This window comes from Strigops habroptila, chromosome 4 (genome assembly GCF_004027225.2).
Source record: "Strigops habroptila isolate Jane chromosome 4, bStrHab1.2.pri, whole genome shotgun sequence".
NCBI classification, from domain to species: Eukaryota; Metazoa; Chordata; class Aves; order Psittaciformes; family Psittacidae; genus Strigops; species Strigops habroptila.
In genome coordinates, this window is record NC_046358.1 from 20061175 (window position 1) to 20078402 (window position 17228).

Genomic DNA, 17228 nt, shown 5'->3' on the forward strand with positions numbered 1-17228 from the left:
ATATGCTTGCCTCGAAGTCAGCTTTTTCCATGGCAAGCAGGCTGCCTGGGGGAGGGGGAGAAGGGCTGAAAGAAAAAAAGGTGGGGGAAGCCCCCAGACCTGTGCTTGCCTTACAAGGAAACCAAGTATGAGAGTTGACTGTGCTGATCAAGACTTAATGGACTTGGTTGCAAGAAATATTGTTGGTTACTTATTCCAGAAGTTACAAAAAACTAGACTAGTAATAGGACTAGCCTATCTTTGATTGAGGTTTGGAAGGAAATGATACTGACTGGTGATGAAACCCTGCATTTACTGTGTGATTGTGGAACAGGAAGAGAAGGTGGGCTCTGGATTTGTTTAGGAGCAGCATGTTTTATTTCATAGCTGATTCCTGATTTCTTTTGAGGTTTTTCTTTGTAGAAACTCCCATCACTCCTTTTATTCAGATGAAACTGATAATTCTTTGACTGTTAGAATAAAAGTAGTACACAATAGTATGTTATCGATGCAGAAAAGTCAAGCTTCACTTTTTTGCATTTTTTCATGCTTGGAGAATTTAAGTTCTATATCAGACTGGAAGGGCTGTCTGCACATTGATCATCTTTTTTGGGGTGAAAAGTCTGACATGTCTGGTTGGCAAAAAATAAAATGCCACCTTTTGAATGCTGATTTACAAATACCGAAGTAATAGTTCATGATAAGTCAATGCCAAACCAATATTGCAGGTCTTGTTTCCCTCCTCCCCAGAAAGGAGGTCGTTGTGATAGCATAGGGAGTGTTTTGTTTAGTGTAAACAGTGGAATAATGCTTTGAAGTTGCTTTTGTCAACACCAATCCCGAGGGGGGGGGGAAAAATACACTGAAGCAGCATAACCAGGATAAACAGGCTTAATTTGTATCTTTCCAAACTACTTGGCATATCTATTTAGTTAACTCCTACCAAATGGTTCTTTCATAAAGCTGTATTCTTCTTCAGAAGTGCGCTGATGCTCTTCTGACTGGTAGCCTTCAACATCTTCTGGGTTTCTGTATTTGATGAGCACAAATACTGGTTTGTGTTTAGTTCTTTCTGGAAGATAAACCTAGACACCGAAGTCAGTAGAATCAAATGTATTTTCAGTGCTGTATGTTCACCCCTATCTCTTCCCACTCCAGACAGTGCCATAGTCACTTTTCAAATATTTTCTAAATATTTTGCTAGTACTAGTTACTGGATACTACTTCACAAAGCTTTTTTTTATGTATGAGAGTAGGCTAGAATGTGCATGTCCTGCTGTTGTGAGATGCTAGTCATATCACCCTGTAGCAAGAGTTCTCTGTTAGAAAAGGAGCAGGTGTAGTTGTGTGTGTGCATTATTCATAAAAGGCTCATGAATTTGGGGCATTCTTAGGATACTTGGTAGAAAACTGTAGAATTTTCTTTAGATTTATGCAGGAATTTAGACACACATCTATATGAGTAGTCTCTATGGAGAACTTTGTACCTTAATTAGTTTTTAAGCTAACCTGTTCTTATTAAAGATACATCAAAGAGCCAATACACCGCTGGATGATGTGACAGGTTTAAAGTTTTTGCAGTATGGGCAGACCTTAAATTCTGGACAAGAGCTAAATTAATGCAAGTTCTGTCATTGTTTATCATTAGTACAGTTGAAAAAAGTTGTCTGGTGTAAGTATCTGTGCTACAGAAGAGTTACTTGCAGCTAGTGCTAGCAGAGATTGTGCTGGGTAGTCTGTGTTAGAATTCTTTACAGATGTGACTAATGCAAAACAATGGCAGCGCTTCTATAAAATGAGTGTTCATTATGTAAGCTAAAAATATTCTTCAGAATTTAGATTCATTAGTGTTATTCATCCTATAGCTCTTACTCAGCTTATTGGGTGAGGTGACAGTGTGGGTGAGCACTTCCACTAATAAATGTTTTTGGTAGTCAAATATGTTTCTGATGGTTGAGCAGTAACTGGAAAGCTCTCAGTGCAGAGAACATGAACATATTCAGTAACACGGATGCTTGTCCGTAAGTGTTTTAGCTGTTGTATTCAAGTGAAGTGCAAAATCCAAAAGAATTTAAGCAGATTAGTGTAAGACTTGATACTTCGGGGGGGGGGGGGGGGGTGATGGTGGTGTTGGTGTTTGAATCAGTAAGTTAAGAATCAGTTTCCTGTTTTGAGGTGTAGTAGTTGCAACATGATGATCCAATGTGCTGCCACAGAGAGGAATTCCTCTTTAAGGTTATTGACTAGCTGGAGTGAGGAAGAGATGACCAAGTTGAGTTGGTAACATTAACTGTCTTCTCTAGAGGTAGAATAACCACAAAAATCAGTTTCTCTCCTGGTTACATTCTTACTGTGTCTATTAGGGGGTTTTGAAGGGTGGCTGTGTAACTGTCAGTAGAAAGCAGGAAGTTGCACAACTGAGAACTGTCCCAGCTGAAACGGATCTTCCAGTAAATATGCATTTATCCATTAATACTGTTTACTACCATTTGAATAACATCTCTAATATCCTGCAAGTGTGACCGCAAGCCTTCCTAAAATGCTGCACTCCATATGATCACTCATGTGTAAATGGCCAAGTGCTAGGCTGTTAGTCCATAAGTAGACATGGGGAAACTGAGGCTATGGGATAGCAGTAAGCAAAAAGATTGTCTTTGTTGTGCACGTTCTTTAAGGCTTTTTATAGCTGGGCTTAGAGTTTTTAATGGTCACCAGTGGGAGGACAGCATAAGCTTGAGACCAGGCCTGTGCAACCTGGGGCTTGGAGAGTTGTGTCCCTGCCCTGCCTGCCACCAGGAGGCAGTGCGGGCTGCAGGTGTCAGTCATTTGGCCAGAAATTCAGTTGTTCCACATCTTGGAACTATAGAGTAGTAGAGGAATGTTTTCAACTGCGGAGTGTATGCCAGCTTAGGTGGTTGGATTTGCCACTGGAGCTATGGGACTCCTTATTTTAAGCATCCTAAAATTGGTAGAATGCTTGTTCATACCTTCCACCATGAGCATGCTGGAACAGTGCATTGCATGGAACTCTCTTTACCCACAAAAATTCCCTAGTGTCCTAGGCAAAGATACAAACCTGCTTTCAAGTGGAATGATGGGAAGGCATAGTTAACTGATCTGTTTCCTAAGACAGCAAGTCCAGCTTAAATTTTTTTTCTGCCTTAGCCTATGTGGGCAGTCAGATGAAACAGCCAATTTGCAGTAGGAAAGACCAGCACTTACGTAAGATGAGTAAGTGGACATCTGGAAGTACTTGAGCACTGTTTTGTACTTCTAATATAAATCAATAGAACACAGGAAAACTGAGGGATATGTTAGGAGATCAGTTGTTAAAGGCAGGAGAGGTGGATAACACAGCTTTAGATAATGTGCTGATTTGCAGAGTTCTGCCTAGGTTAACAATTTCCTTGCCGAATAAGGAGACTTGCACTTGCCAGAAGATAAAATTAGAGCAATACTACGTATTATTTTCTGATACTATTCACTCTACATCTGTTTTTCAGGTAGCAGTTAGGGAGAGGGGTGTAGGTAGTGTTTTCAGAGGACAGTAGGATCCTACCTATCCTGCTTCCCTAAATGCAGAGTTTGGGGGGACAGGGTAGAGCAGGGAGTTGGAGGGTGAAGATACTGAAATGCTCCATTGACATTTGTTTTCCAGAAACGTGTGGAGCTGTGAGTTGTGCTGCGTTGTCATACCTCACAGGTAGAGGCCTTTACTTTCACAGCTGATCTCTATGAGTTGCCCTTTTCCAAAGGCAGTTCAAGCTCAAGTATGCTTCTGTCCAGTGCAGCAACTGCTGAGGTTCCTTTTTCCTCTCCTTCCTTCAGTGTAATCTAAATATTTACCACTAAACTTTTTATCTGTTTCAATGATGGAACACCACCTTCCCTAGTATATGTCTGAAGCTGAAAGTACAGAAGAAAGTCTTTTTTCAAAGGTGTAGTTTGTGGTTTATATGTTACTCTAAGCTATAGAAAAATACCCGCTTGGTTAAGTAACATTTCTGAATAGATTGATCAGGACATGAGTACAGCAATGGATCAGTCTCAGGACCTCAGGCAAAGAGCTCTTCTGCTTAGGGTGCTGCAATGATCTTTATTTTTGCTGCTGCTCCTGCTGTTCTAAAATGGGAACATTTCAGTGTTACGATCAACCCTCCTTGGCTGGGAGGCGAGGGGTATAGGAAGCACTGATGAGCTATCTTAAAGTAAAAATATACATCTCCTGAAGTAACAGTTGAATAATCCTAAACACCCTAGGAAAGATAACTGAATTCTTACATAATCCTCCTCCTAACAAGGTGCTCTTTCCATGTGAATTCATAGATCGTTAGCCTGTGGATTCTGTGCACGTTAAGGCTTGGCTCTGCAGTACTTAATGAGCTTCAGTTTTTGGTGTGGCTTGCCTCTGAATGCAGAGATGTATATGTGAGGGTTTTGGGATAGTGGTGCAATAACTTTCTGTTCTTGGAGGCTTTTTGCTTGGTTTTAAATGTATGTGAGAAGCTCAGTGTTAACTTGGACAACTTGGAAACTGAAAGCAGGTAAACATTACATGTATGCATATGGAAACTTAGGAAAACTTAGTATTTGGATGTCAGTATCTATCTTACGTGTTTGTTCATAAAACTAAGAAAGATGCCTGAAGCTTTCCTTTAGTGTGAAATAAAGACTTCATGTTTTTTCCAAATAATTTTTAAACTGTCTGAAATAATGCTTTTCTTTCCTTAAGGGAAAGTTATACTACTCGGTGTGCTTCCTTTAACAGTTATGTTTCTGCTGTGTCTTTTGCACGTCAATTTTTCACACTACCCCTTTCATGAGAAAGAAGTCTAAATTCTTTATAGATGCAGGGTGGTGTTTTTGTGTGTTGTTTCTTTAGATATATCTTTCTAGAAAACAGCAAATAGATCTGTTATATGGACTGTTCTTTTATGCACTTCCTAAAGGATGGCTCTGATTTTATTCCTTTTTTGGGGGTCTTCAGTTGCTAAGTCTCAATTAACCTACCTGTTTCCCAAGGTTAAGAACCCCTCACTTCATTCAAATCTTAGGGCTACTTCTGAAAATTATTTCTGTGGCTAAGCAAAGCTGAGAATTAGTTAGTGGGAGGAGAATAATAATAATTCAGTCCTTAGAGGGTGTGTGGGGATGTTTTTGTTTTGCTGTTAGCTTGCTTTGCCCCACAGTTCATGCTTTTGAGAAGATGCCTTCAAGGGCTTTCACATGACAGCAGAGAAGTGAAATTTTTAACTGCTTTCAGTTGGCTTTCTTGTAGCAGCAGTATCTGCTTATTCCAAATCACTGTTTGTGTCTGGTGTGTAAGAGTAGTTTTTTATTGCTGTCTAACTGGTGTCTTGTTTCTTTTCAGAGATCGTTCACATTAATAATAGAAGCATGGGATTGGGATAATGATACAAAAGCAGGTGAGTATTTATGTAAAACTTGTGGTTTTCACTTTGTGCTGTATGTACACAGATTGCGGAGGTGAGAAATGCTGTGCTGCTGCAATTAGCCGACCCCCCAAATCGGTCTGAATGCACACCTACAAGTAAAGGGCATGTACAGATTGAAGCATTGAGTATTGAGTTAGGAACAGTGGAAATTACTGCTGATAGGAAAAAGAATGGACAATAGTAAATGAACACTGTAACTCTTGAATAATTAGCTTTAAAAGAAAAATGTTTAAAAGCATTGTAGGGCTTTTTTTTTTTTTTTTTTTTTTTTTTTTTTTTTTTTTTTTTAGGAAAATTTGCCTCCATGTAAGAATTTACATGTATTATGGGCAGACCAGTATTTAGAACTGACTATGAAATGTAGAGCTGCATTTTAAAATCCTTCTCAGTTTACCCATAGCCGTGTTGTGCAATACTTTTCATGATCAAGTAAACAAATAAGCATTCTTGCTCGTGATAAAGAAACCATACTTCATGTTTGTGATGAAAGTCATGGTATGATTCCTTCTTTGTTTCTCTCCAACTACTGAAAGTTACCTTGCATTTATGGTCTGTAAATGTAATGCTCAGTATCAGAGCAGGGCTACTGATCTGAAGGAAAAGCAAGATTATTGTCAAAATACTTCAAAATCATATGAAGGTGCTGGTTACCATATTGTTGCTAAAGTAGGACTCCAGCTTGAACCTACTCCTTCGTACTGGTTTACAAACCTGTTTCAAATAAGCAATGATTTTGGTTACAAGTGTTAAGTAAACTTCAGACTTTCATTGTGGTTAATGATGGACTATTTAATCTTGGGTGGGATCAGTATAGAGGAAGATAAGTATTTGGACATTAACATAGCAAAGATTTATGTCCCGTATTGTGATCAGTTTCTAATACGTTCCATTCTTTGCTGCTTCATTCCTGATCATTCCGGCCAAGATGCATCAAGCATAAAAAAATCAGTGAAGCTCAACTGATATTAAGGCGATGTTAGAGTTTCAATGTCCTTTTCCTTGAAGATTTGAGATCAGCCCTGCTTGCATTTTCCTGACAAACTTTCCTAACTTAGAGGTTTTTTCCTAACATAATCTATCTCCAGTGATAGACAAAGTAATGATGAGTTTGTAGTTTTTTCCTGAGCCCTCCTTCTGTTAGAATTAAGCTTTTGTCTTGTTTAACAGCTCCTTCAACCTTTTGTAATAAGTATGTTTTCTTTAGATGTCTGGTAATTCATGTCGCTGCAACCCTTTAGTTGGTTCACAGCCACCTTGAATAGCACTTCCCAAGTCTGGACGTGGTATTCAAAATGAGATATTGAGTGCTGAGCAGAGTAAGCCTGAATTTTTAATGTTTAGATATCCTATGTAGCAACAGATTGGAGGAGTCCTGTTGAGTGTTTTGTTCGCAAAGTACTACATGAAACTAATTCCTTTAAATAGTTTGCATTTTGGGAACAAATTGCCCAGGGGTAGCTAGTACAGCAAATATTGGAACATTCATGCCTTAGTTCTAGATGGCAGATCAACTCATGAAGTGGTGTAGAAAGGAGTGAACATGAAGGGCCTGTCCTGCAAAACAGATCTGTATGCATTCAAGTGGTGAATTTTGGTTTTTAATAAGTTACTTAATAAATAACGGTCTTCCAAGTTGCTATATTTATGTCTTAGAATCTGCAGAATCCTCTTGCAAACCTGTAGATGTAGAATCCAGATTTCTTTTTAAATATGCTTGATAAGGGGACAGTTACTTTATGCTTAAGTTTTTCCTGTAGTTTTTAGTTTTTTAACATGCTCTGACGGATCTATTGACTTACATTGATGACCCTTTTTTCCCTAAACTTCAGGTCCACAGTATATACAGTGTCTTCTGGAGGCCCAGTGGGCCATCTCCTTAATTTACCAGTTTCCATGAATTAGAGGAGTTTATATAAGTGTCATGTTACACAGTTTAGCTCTCATGAGAAACTGCTAATGGCAGGTGAACTTCCCTTTAATACAGGCTGCCAGAGAGGAGCTGTCAATTTGTATTGCATCTGAAACCTAGAAGGCTGGTAAGCCCATGATTTGGCAGAACACCTGTCTTGGTTAAATGCTTCTGTAGTCTGTTTACTGATTCCATGATAGAGACCTGTTGCTTTGCCATGCTGCAGTTTAGACTTGCATATTGGGTTTCTAGGAAGAAATCCATTCGTTAATGCTGAAGGTTTTGGGGTTTTTTTCTCTCTTCTGTGGTCTTGGCAGGTCAAAACCGGTAGGTTTTGCCTTGTGAATTCAACTGTCTGTGTATTTCTGCAAGGACCACTGAACTGCCAGACAGGCACAGATCAGTAAAAATGTATGTGTAAAAGCACAGGAAAGGGAATATGGCGACTTCTCTAGAGAAAAGACAATATCTGTATCCTGAAGGGGTGAAGAGAGTATCTGTGGAAAGCTGAACTCCCTATCATATCCTGAACACTATGCTGATCTTCGGATCAGGTTACATGTGTCTTCTGTTGCTAATGTAAGATTAATCAACGTAATTGCCAGAGTCTGTTTATAACCTGATTAATTAGTTCCAAAGTCAGGTTTTGCTTCCCTTTAATGGGGATGAGTAAGGCTGAAACTTATATGCAGGTCCTGTGTTCCTGCTTGGATGTTCAAGCGGGTATTTCAGAAAACCCCAAACCAACACAACAACAAAACCCAACAAAAGAAAAAAAACTACCCCTAATACCCAAACAAAGTAACAAGCAAGCATAAAAATCCCCAAATCTGGAAAGAGGTGTTTCCGGTGAACAACTTGAAGTTGTTTGAAACAGTTGTCATTCTTCCCTCTCTCTATGTCCTAGCATCCTGTGCTCCTTCCTTGCACTCAATGAAAGCAAGGCAAGGTTGCTCAGAGAAAATCTGTGAAGTACCATCTCAAGAACCAGTCTGCCAGGGCAAGTGTTTCCCCAGAACTTACCTCAAAACTGTAAACCAAGAGACTTGCAGACCGTGATTCCTGAACTACTCCTGTGCTTTTCCTCCTCTGTGCAGCAGCATTGGCTTGGAAGTAAGCTTGTGGCAGTATAGTGTTACCATTTGTTTGCTCTGGGAGAATGTAGGAGGGGAAGGGGAAACTGCCTTTAGATACAAAGTCACTGTAAAGGACCTGTTCTGTCATCTGTCACAGCAGTTTAGGCTACTTTATAGGCAAATCATTTGACTTGGCAAACTTCTGGACCCTAGCAGAGGTCTTAGCAATGCATAGCCCAGTGCTGCCATTATGAAGCAAGCTGTCATCTTCATGGGTAAAGTAGTTTTCCATTAGATTGTCTACCTCAGGGGTGCAGTGGTTCCCTTCCTCCTTCATCTTAGTCTGTATGAGGCTTATGCAAACGTCTGTGCAAAAGCACTGTCTGCTTTTCTAGAGAGGCTTGTAGAAAACTTTTTAGTGATTAAGGAAAATAAGCCTTATTGCTTCTGAGGTGTGTGGAGGGCGAGCTTTGAGTAGTGTAGGCCAGTAACCAGACAAATTCATTTATGTAGCTTCTTGCCTTTACTGAGGCCTAAAAGTAATGTGAGTTCCTACGGTGAATTTTAATGGAAAACCAGATGCAGGGAGAAAACTTGTTTCATCAAAACAGTTAAATGTGGGAGAGCGGATATCTTCAGAAACACTTCGGCATTGTGGGGGAGGAACCTTGACAAACATGTTCTTCACTGCAATTACTGATCTCTTTGGAAGATGCATCTTCTCTTTGGGATCAATCTTAAATTTGAAGTAAAGCAGAATTCTTATACTCATTCTAGTACTTAAGAATTTAGTATTAGAAATGAGATGGCTTGGAGCTGATTTCCTTATGCCTTTCGTAGTTCAGGATAAATTATTTGGCTTGCTTATTTAGGCTGTTAAGCCCTATCTTATGTAAGATAGAGGAAAAGCTCTTAAGACTCAGAATAAATTCTTTTTCAGAGGAGTTTGTGAAGATAAGCTTCAAGTGTTTTAAAAAAAAAAAAAAAAAAAAAAAGGCACTGTTGGGTTATTTTCCCTGTTCTAGACCTGCAGGTATTAAGAGGACTGTTCTGCATAGGTATATTTGCAGTAACTGTAATGCTTGTTCCAGTTGTTTAACTGGGTCTGATGAATTTAGTTGGAAGATGCTTGATAAGATTTTTATTATACAGGAGTGGCTTATAATCTCAGGACCTGTTCTTCAGTCCATCTGATGCGCTTTGAGGAAATACTTTTATAGCAGTGGCTATTGCAGGCATTTTGGATTAACCTGTGTTGCTTATAGCTGAAAAAGAGCTCCAATAATGTGTATTTGCTATTTGTTCAAATTCCTTGACCATTCAATGATTCAGCAGTTTTCCTTTATAGTTTTTCAGATCAATAGTCATTAGAGAAGAATAAGATTATAAAAGGATGTTGAATCTAATCACAAAGCTTTTAATGGTGACCAGTGGTATAACAGATTCCAGTTCAGTCAAAAATAAAATGCAGGCAGCCTTTCCTAGCTTGCACATTTCTTATCCACTCTGCTACTGACCATGTGCTGCTCGATGACAGAGGAGTTTTTGTTTAAGAATTAAAGAACAAGGATATACTTCTCTGCGTCATGTCTAGCCATAAAATGTTTTATGCAGACTAGTCCAGGCAAGCATGAGTTGTAGCCTATACATGGCAATATCACGTTAATGTTAGAGATATACTTTGAGTCTTAATAATTGGAGAAACTTTCAACGCTTAATTAAAACAGCTTTTTTAAAGTTCAGTACTCATCAATTTTAAAAGGAAAGTTTTTTTCTTTTTTTATGGTAGGTAGAAGCAAGCTTGAAAAAGAGATGTTAACAAAATATGTTCCCAGCCTGCTACTTCTGTACCTTTCCTTTTTCTTTAACTTTGGAGTGACTGAAAATTGTTGCTCATCTTTTTACAGTCTGAGGGGGAAGTGCAGCTTTGGTAACAGATGCACAGGATACCCCTATGCTATCAATAAATTTCCATGTGAGAAACAGTCACTCCTTTTGACTTATTTTCTAAACAAATTAGGTTAATGAGTAGTAGAAAGTAAGAAGGTGAAATGTATTCACTGAAATTAATACTGCTTGCTACAAGCTTGGCATGTTTTATATTATTAATAATCTGAAGTTTATACTTCATCTCACTACCATTATAGTCTCTTGTGTTCAAGATTTTGGTGGTTCTGTTTTTTTAACTTGCATTTTAAAGAGTCTCTCAATTAAAGAAAGTGGATGCTGAAGCTCTGAGCTGGAAATATTACAGCTATTTCATAAATGGGTATGAAATTCATGTATACCAGTGGAGCTTTCATATCCTTTTCTTGTCCTTAAATTGTGTTTGGAGTTCTAGCTGCAGCTTGCAGTCACCTAGAAAAACTCTTGCAGTAGGATGTTACCAGATTTGAATAGCGAAAACATTTGAAGACTTCTATCCCTGGGGTTACTCACTGTCTACCCTTACCCTTACTATGCTTTGCTTATTCTTAACGTTTGCTGAAGCAATTGTATTATTTTGTTGTATAATTTAATTCAACTGACTATAATTGCATCTCATCTCCTAGTACTGAAGCTTCTATGCTTCTATACTAAGAGTAAAATGGATAAAAATACAAAATAGATATCCATAAAAGTGAAAATACTTTGGCAGTTCCATAATCTTAGATCCTAAAATCTTCTTGTCCCATGTGATAGATAACGCATTTGGTCTCAGTTAATGGAATGTAGCAGTAATGGTGCTGCTGCTTTCTATGAGGCAGGCTGCTTATAGGGTGTATTACAACAGTGATCACAATTATCAGTAGTTCCACTGGGGATAAGGATAAGCAGGATACAGAGCTGAGAACAGCCCCTTGACAATCTTGGATTCACTTGTATATTTCTTTTCAAATTGACAAATACTGGCTACACAGTGTTCCATGAAATGCTTATTAAAGATGTTTTGCCTTTACTGTAGAGAGAATAATAACATGGAAATAAGCTAATTTATGTACATAATGCAAGTCTATCAGAGCATTTACTATGGCATAGTAATTTTGCAGCAAATGTGTTTTGCTTCCTTTTTAAAATTAAACTTGCACCAGAGAACTTTAATATCTCAGCTATGAGGTTATGCAGATTTTGCAGTTTTATAAGAACAAAAAGGAGACAAAAAGAGCCTCAGATCAAGATAAAGCTGCTAGTTGTCAGCGTGTGGGTGTGGTATGTTTGGCTGCCTTGAAAAATAAGCTATTTCCTATGGATTATGTTCCAGGATTTTTTAATATTTCCTTTGGGACACTTTTTTAAATTGGCCTTCCTGTAATGAACTTTGCAAGGCAAAGGAAAATTCAGTTTTACAGTAGATCTTTATCATCTTCATATTTTCTTTACTGGGTTTTCTCTTAACTGGTTTAATGCTTTTGATTTGAATGTATATGCTCATGTGTGCTACCAGACTTATCACCTCTTGAATTTACCTTTTTCAAAAAGGTGAAGATTTGTTAATAGAACGAGTGGCGCATGCTGGCATGATCAACCCAGAAGATCGATGGAAGACACTACAATTTAATGGTCCTGTTGCCCATTTTGAAGTACAAATAAGAGTCAAGTGTGATGAAAATTACTACAGTGCTCTGTGCAATAAATTCTGTGGCCCTCGAGATGACTTCGTCGGTCACTACACATGTGATCAAAATGGAAACAAAGCCTGCATGGAAGGTTGGATGGGAGAAGAATGTAAACAAGGTAGTATTGTTTGCTTAATTTTAGATTAGGTTAGCTCTAGTGTGTATATGTAATAGGTATAAACTGTAGTAGGTATTTCTGTGGTGTCGGTGCTGTAGCATACTAATTTTAATATATACAGATTTTGTCCTTTAAAGACAGATCTTTGAAAGAACATTCACTACAAAGAATGGAGCCCAGCATGGGATACAGTGTTGCTTGTGGTGTTGTGCTATGGGGGATACACACTAAATTTAGGATTCCAAATAATGAAACATCTTTTTTTTAATAATGAACTTTATTCAGTGTGGCGTTACTTCAAAACAAAATGATGTATTACATCTGTTAATGTAAGATTTTATTTAACAGCAATATCAGCAATACTGTAGACTTTCATCCTGTGAAAATTCCGCTGTAGCACTATTTTTGTAAATGAAAAAGTTTTAAGTGTAACGTATGCAAAGCTGAAAGCTTTTTGATAGTTCTTAATGTGAACAGAAATTCAAGTGTAGTCATCTCTTTTATAATGTACCACTCAATCAAACCTCTTTGCATTTTGCCTTCAGTCTCAGTTAGTAATTACTGCTAACATTACTTGACATAGTCTTCTGATAATCTCTTGGTTTTCTTTTCTGTTTCTTTTCAGTAAAAAGCCTGTTAATGACAGGGGAGACCATTTTTTAAGGCTTATTCAAGGTCATGTATGTCTTTTGAAGCTTGGGATTTCCAGAATAATACCGGGTTTAAAAAAATAACTGTATTTGAATGTTTCGGTGCTGACAATCTTGCTGCAAACCTATTCATTAGCAACTTTTTCAAAGAGTTACCTTAAGTTACTTCTGTTTTCATAAAGAGTTGCAATGGGGTTGTTTTGTGAAATAGCTAGCTGTAAACAAAAACTGTTTGAATGTGCCAAAAGACAATCAACTTTGCATGAAAACCAAACAGGATAAATGACAGAAGCTCTAGCTAAACAATTCCACATTGCTGCTGTACTAATGGATACCTAACTGCTCAAACTGATGCCTAAATCTTTTTCTGTTTACAGCTGTATGTAAACAAGGATGTAATTTGCTCCATGGGGGTTGCAGTACACCTGGGGAATGCAAGTAAGTCTATGTGCTTGAGTATCTTTGAGTGCTGATCTTTCTAGCATTTTCCAAGTATGTTGCTACTTTTAAAAAGTCTACTTAAAATGGAAAAAAAATTATGCAAGAACATCAGTTGAAATTGATCTGAAGTAGATTTCGTGTGTGCAAGAACTGCATATACTTCATACTGTTTTACAATCCTACTTTATTTTTTACATATATAGGACTGAACAGATCTGTTTAATGTCATCCAAAACTATACCTTTATCAAATGAGAATAGTATTTTTCTTCCCCCCTTCCCGTTCAAAATCCTTAGGAGCAATGATCTTTATGTGCTAATTGTTCCCCTCAAATAAAATGGGGAACTTGTTCTTTGGATTGTCATGACTAGGAAATGCTCACTCTCCTAGAACACTCAATATGTGTATTTTTTCACCAAAATATAGTAAACTTAGTTTCCAAGAAAAAAGGGGTTTTTTTAGTAGTAATGGAGATACATTAGCAACCCCAAACTAAACTTTCTACCCCATGTTTTTTGGTCCCTTAATACAAGAGAACAGTCTCTGAAATGTTCCCTTAACTTGCTGATTAAGCCTAAGTAGACTGTGGTAGCAAGAGGAGTTGATTGTTTCCTTGTAAAAGTTCAGGCGTCCAGTGTAGTAGGACAAGGGGAAATGAGTGTTATTTTTACACTGGCTGTTGAAGAAAAGGGAGAGGTCTGCTTGCAAGTTGGGGGATCCTGTATAAATTCTTGATATTATTGTGGTCAGAGTTATATGCATCATTGTAAGAGTAGACTTGTGGAGTGGCTCCTTTTTAAGTTGTGTTCAATGTGCTTGTTTGGAGTATGGTGAAGCTGAACTGGCTGCAAGAACCCCTGAGAGCTGACAAATACCATTTGTTGGCAAGCTGTGATAGTTTAAGGCAATTCTGCCTTATCCATCTCTTAGGAACTACAACAGTCATCACAGAAGTGGCAGAAATAAGATGCAGATTGCTTAGTTTTGCTGGGCTTAGAGCTAAGCTGGGGTTGAAGTGCCAGTTTTGAGTCATGGTAGGTGACATACAAACAAGTCTTGTCCTGCTGGAAAGGCTGAAGTTTCTGATAGTGAGGTATAGCAGATAACAAAGTAAGTCTTAAACCATTGCACTTCAGAGTGGTTTCTTACTGTCCTGAAACTTTCATCAGATGCTGCTGACTTGTAGATGATGTGGTGTGTTGCAGCTTTCAAGTCTGACTGAAAACTGTAAATTACAGTATGTGAAGTGCAGCACTTCAGTGCATGTGTAGCTTCACTTCTGAAGAGCTGTAAAATCTCCCTTAGAAGATTTTTTCCAAGGCAGATATTTAAACCATGGCTTCCTTTCTGTGAAAGAGAATATTTATATTTCATGTTATTTGTGATCTTTTCATATCATTAACTATTTGATTTTAAGTACTATGTGTCCCTACTGCTGTTAGTGATCATGGGTTTTTTTAGGTTACAAGTAGAGATTGTGGTTGAGAGCTGGGCCAGTATCACTTCTGCCCAAGTAACACATACTCCTTCCCTTGAGCCTTCCAAGAACATGTCTTTCTCCTTGAGAACCTATTCTAATGAATTTTGGTTCATGTAAGGGTTTCTAGAGTTCTGTAGGTATCAAAGGAGTATCCTAGGAGCCTATGAATGCTTGCTTTTTGAATGCAAGGAGCCTTTGAAATAAAGGTGGAAAAGCAACATTTAAGCAAATGCAAACCCACCCTTGGAGGGGTGAGGGGTGGGCAAGGGACGGAGTGAGAGAGGGGGGTGGTGCAGTTTCCTTCTTAGCTTTCATTTCTCTGATACCAGCTGTATCTGGGAAAACAGAAGCTGGAGAGGAAGAGGAAGGTTTAAACAAGGAAATACAAAACCTTTAAAGATGGGGGCTGGGTGGCTATGAAACCTTTTTAAGACATCTGTCAATAGGTAGTCTCATAAGAGCAAAGCCTTTCCCTACAGCATGTGACTGGCATGAAGAAGTATATAGTGTAGTAAGTCCAGGTGCCCCCTTCTAACCTGCCCAGTCAAATTAAGCTCACAAAAAAAAGCCCAACCAAAACCCATTTAGTCTATTGAAGGAGTCTGAGCAGAAATCTTATTATTTTGTTGGATGGATTCTCTCATCTGAAAGAAGGTACTGTGGAAGGAAGAGGGAACAATATTTCAGATGGCTTGCATGCCATCTGCCTTGTTTCTTACTGTCCATCTGCTGAAGTGATAGATCTGTGGCCAACAGGTTGAAAGAAGACAGTGGCCTTTCTATGGCCACTCTATTTGCAGTATTGTAGAAGGTTCTTAGCTGCCTCTTTACATGTGATTTGGTAGTTTGAGCTTGTTCACACAGATATCTTTAACTGATATTCTGCAGTAGTTAGGGTAAATTAGAAATGTGCTTTTAACACAAATGGATAATACTTTCTGTAGAAAAATTATGCTGAACTAAAAATAAGCAAGGCTTACAGACATGACCTTTATCTTCAGCAGTACAAAGGAAGCTGTTATTTAAAACAAACTGCTATGTTTGGTGCTATTGAATTATAATCTAGGTTCCTTCATCCTGGTTTTTGGACAGTTGCCACTGCCATTTAACAGGTGAAAACAATGTCCTTTTTTTAATTCAGAAAGAAAATGAAAATGTGAGAAAAACATGGGTGTGAGATGTATGGAAATCTACTGGTGCCAATAGCTACTTGGTTGCCAAAATCTGCAGTGGCATTTATAAATAGAAAAGTTGGAAAACGGTTTCCATCTTCAGCTTGCATGAACATGCAGGTAACTTGAGCAATGGCTCTGAGGCTTCAGCCTAACTTTAATAGAAAGGATTTACCCTCCATGCTTTGATGTTCCAGTGTAATTTAGAGTTCTTGGATTAAATGTTGTACCAAAAACAGATCTTAGAAGTAGCTAAATGACTGCAGACTGTTAATAAAGAATATCCCATTAGCTATAACTGTACATCATCTGCTGGGCAAGTTCATGTAGCTTGTTTTGAGGAAGTAACGGTATTGTGAAGTTTACCCTCTCTTTTGTTGAGCTTTCATCAAGGAAATGGAAAATAAGTTGAGGATGACCTGATGTCTCAAAATGACCTGATGAGGGCAATGATTTTGTAGTATGGCTGGGCTAGGTGACAGGTTTTTGTGATTACGGAGGCAGTTCAGCAAAAATAAAAACTTACTGAATAATGAGCAGAATTACATCCTTGAGGAAAGCAGAAGCAACATAGCTGAATCTTGTAAAGATGGAAAATTGCTATCTTAAAATAGTGGTTTGGGTTTTTTCTTTAAAGTTAAACCCAACCAACCTTAATTTCTATATAGACAAGTGTTTGGCCACTGTAATCTCTTTTTTAACCTACAGTGGCAGACCAAATGGTCTTGTTTGACTTCACCAGCCTAAATTAGTGGAAGGATTGTCAAAGAAACAACATTGCCAAGCCATGATGGTCGGTGCTTATTGTATGTATTTGCATCATTTGAATTACTTTGATAAATTCTATTAAACTGTCTAGAGAAGAATGAAGCTTAATGGTTTATACCTGCCTTAAGCTCAATCACCGTATGAAATTATCAGAGTTGAATATAGAGAAACCACAAGTGGCAGTCTCCTTCGTCAAGTAAAACTGCTGACTTGAGTATGTTTGGTACCACTCATGAACGTCAGTAGACTTAACGGCTTATTCTTTCACTTCCTTGTCATCCAGAATGGTATGGGTTTGGCAGAAGTCCAGATATGCCTCATATCTGGCCTGCATTGTCATATTCCTGCTAGGATGATTGTATTTTCAGAAGTCTTTCTGCTTGTTGCCTTTGAATGTTTAAATTTCTCTTCCAAAGCAAAAAAAAAAAAGGGGGGTTAAGTCCTTAATACTACTCAGCTTGTGTTTAGCTTCTGGAGTTATGGCAGGACCCAAGTTATGTCCTGGAAAATGCGAGTCTTCACGCAACTGTGATACAGAAATTTCTTTAGAATATGTAGACTAGCTGAAATGAATTAGAAATGC

At 38.2% G+C, this 17228-nt stretch overlaps 1 protein-coding gene across 1 annotated transcript in view; it reads left to right on the plus strand.

The window, feature by feature from the left end:
• Positions 1–17228, plus strand: part of JAG2 (jagged canonical Notch ligand 2) — a 67189-nt gene that overhangs the window by 20445 nt on the left and 29516 nt on the right. Inside the window, exons 3-5 of the mRNA XM_030484048.1 lie at positions 5351–5405; positions 11880–12134; positions 13162–13222. Of these exons, the coding sequence (XP_030339908.1) occupies positions 5351–5405; positions 11880–12134; positions 13162–13222 (371 nt within the window). The remainder of the gene's footprint in view (positions 1–5350; positions 5406–11879; positions 12135–13161; positions 13223–17228) is intronic.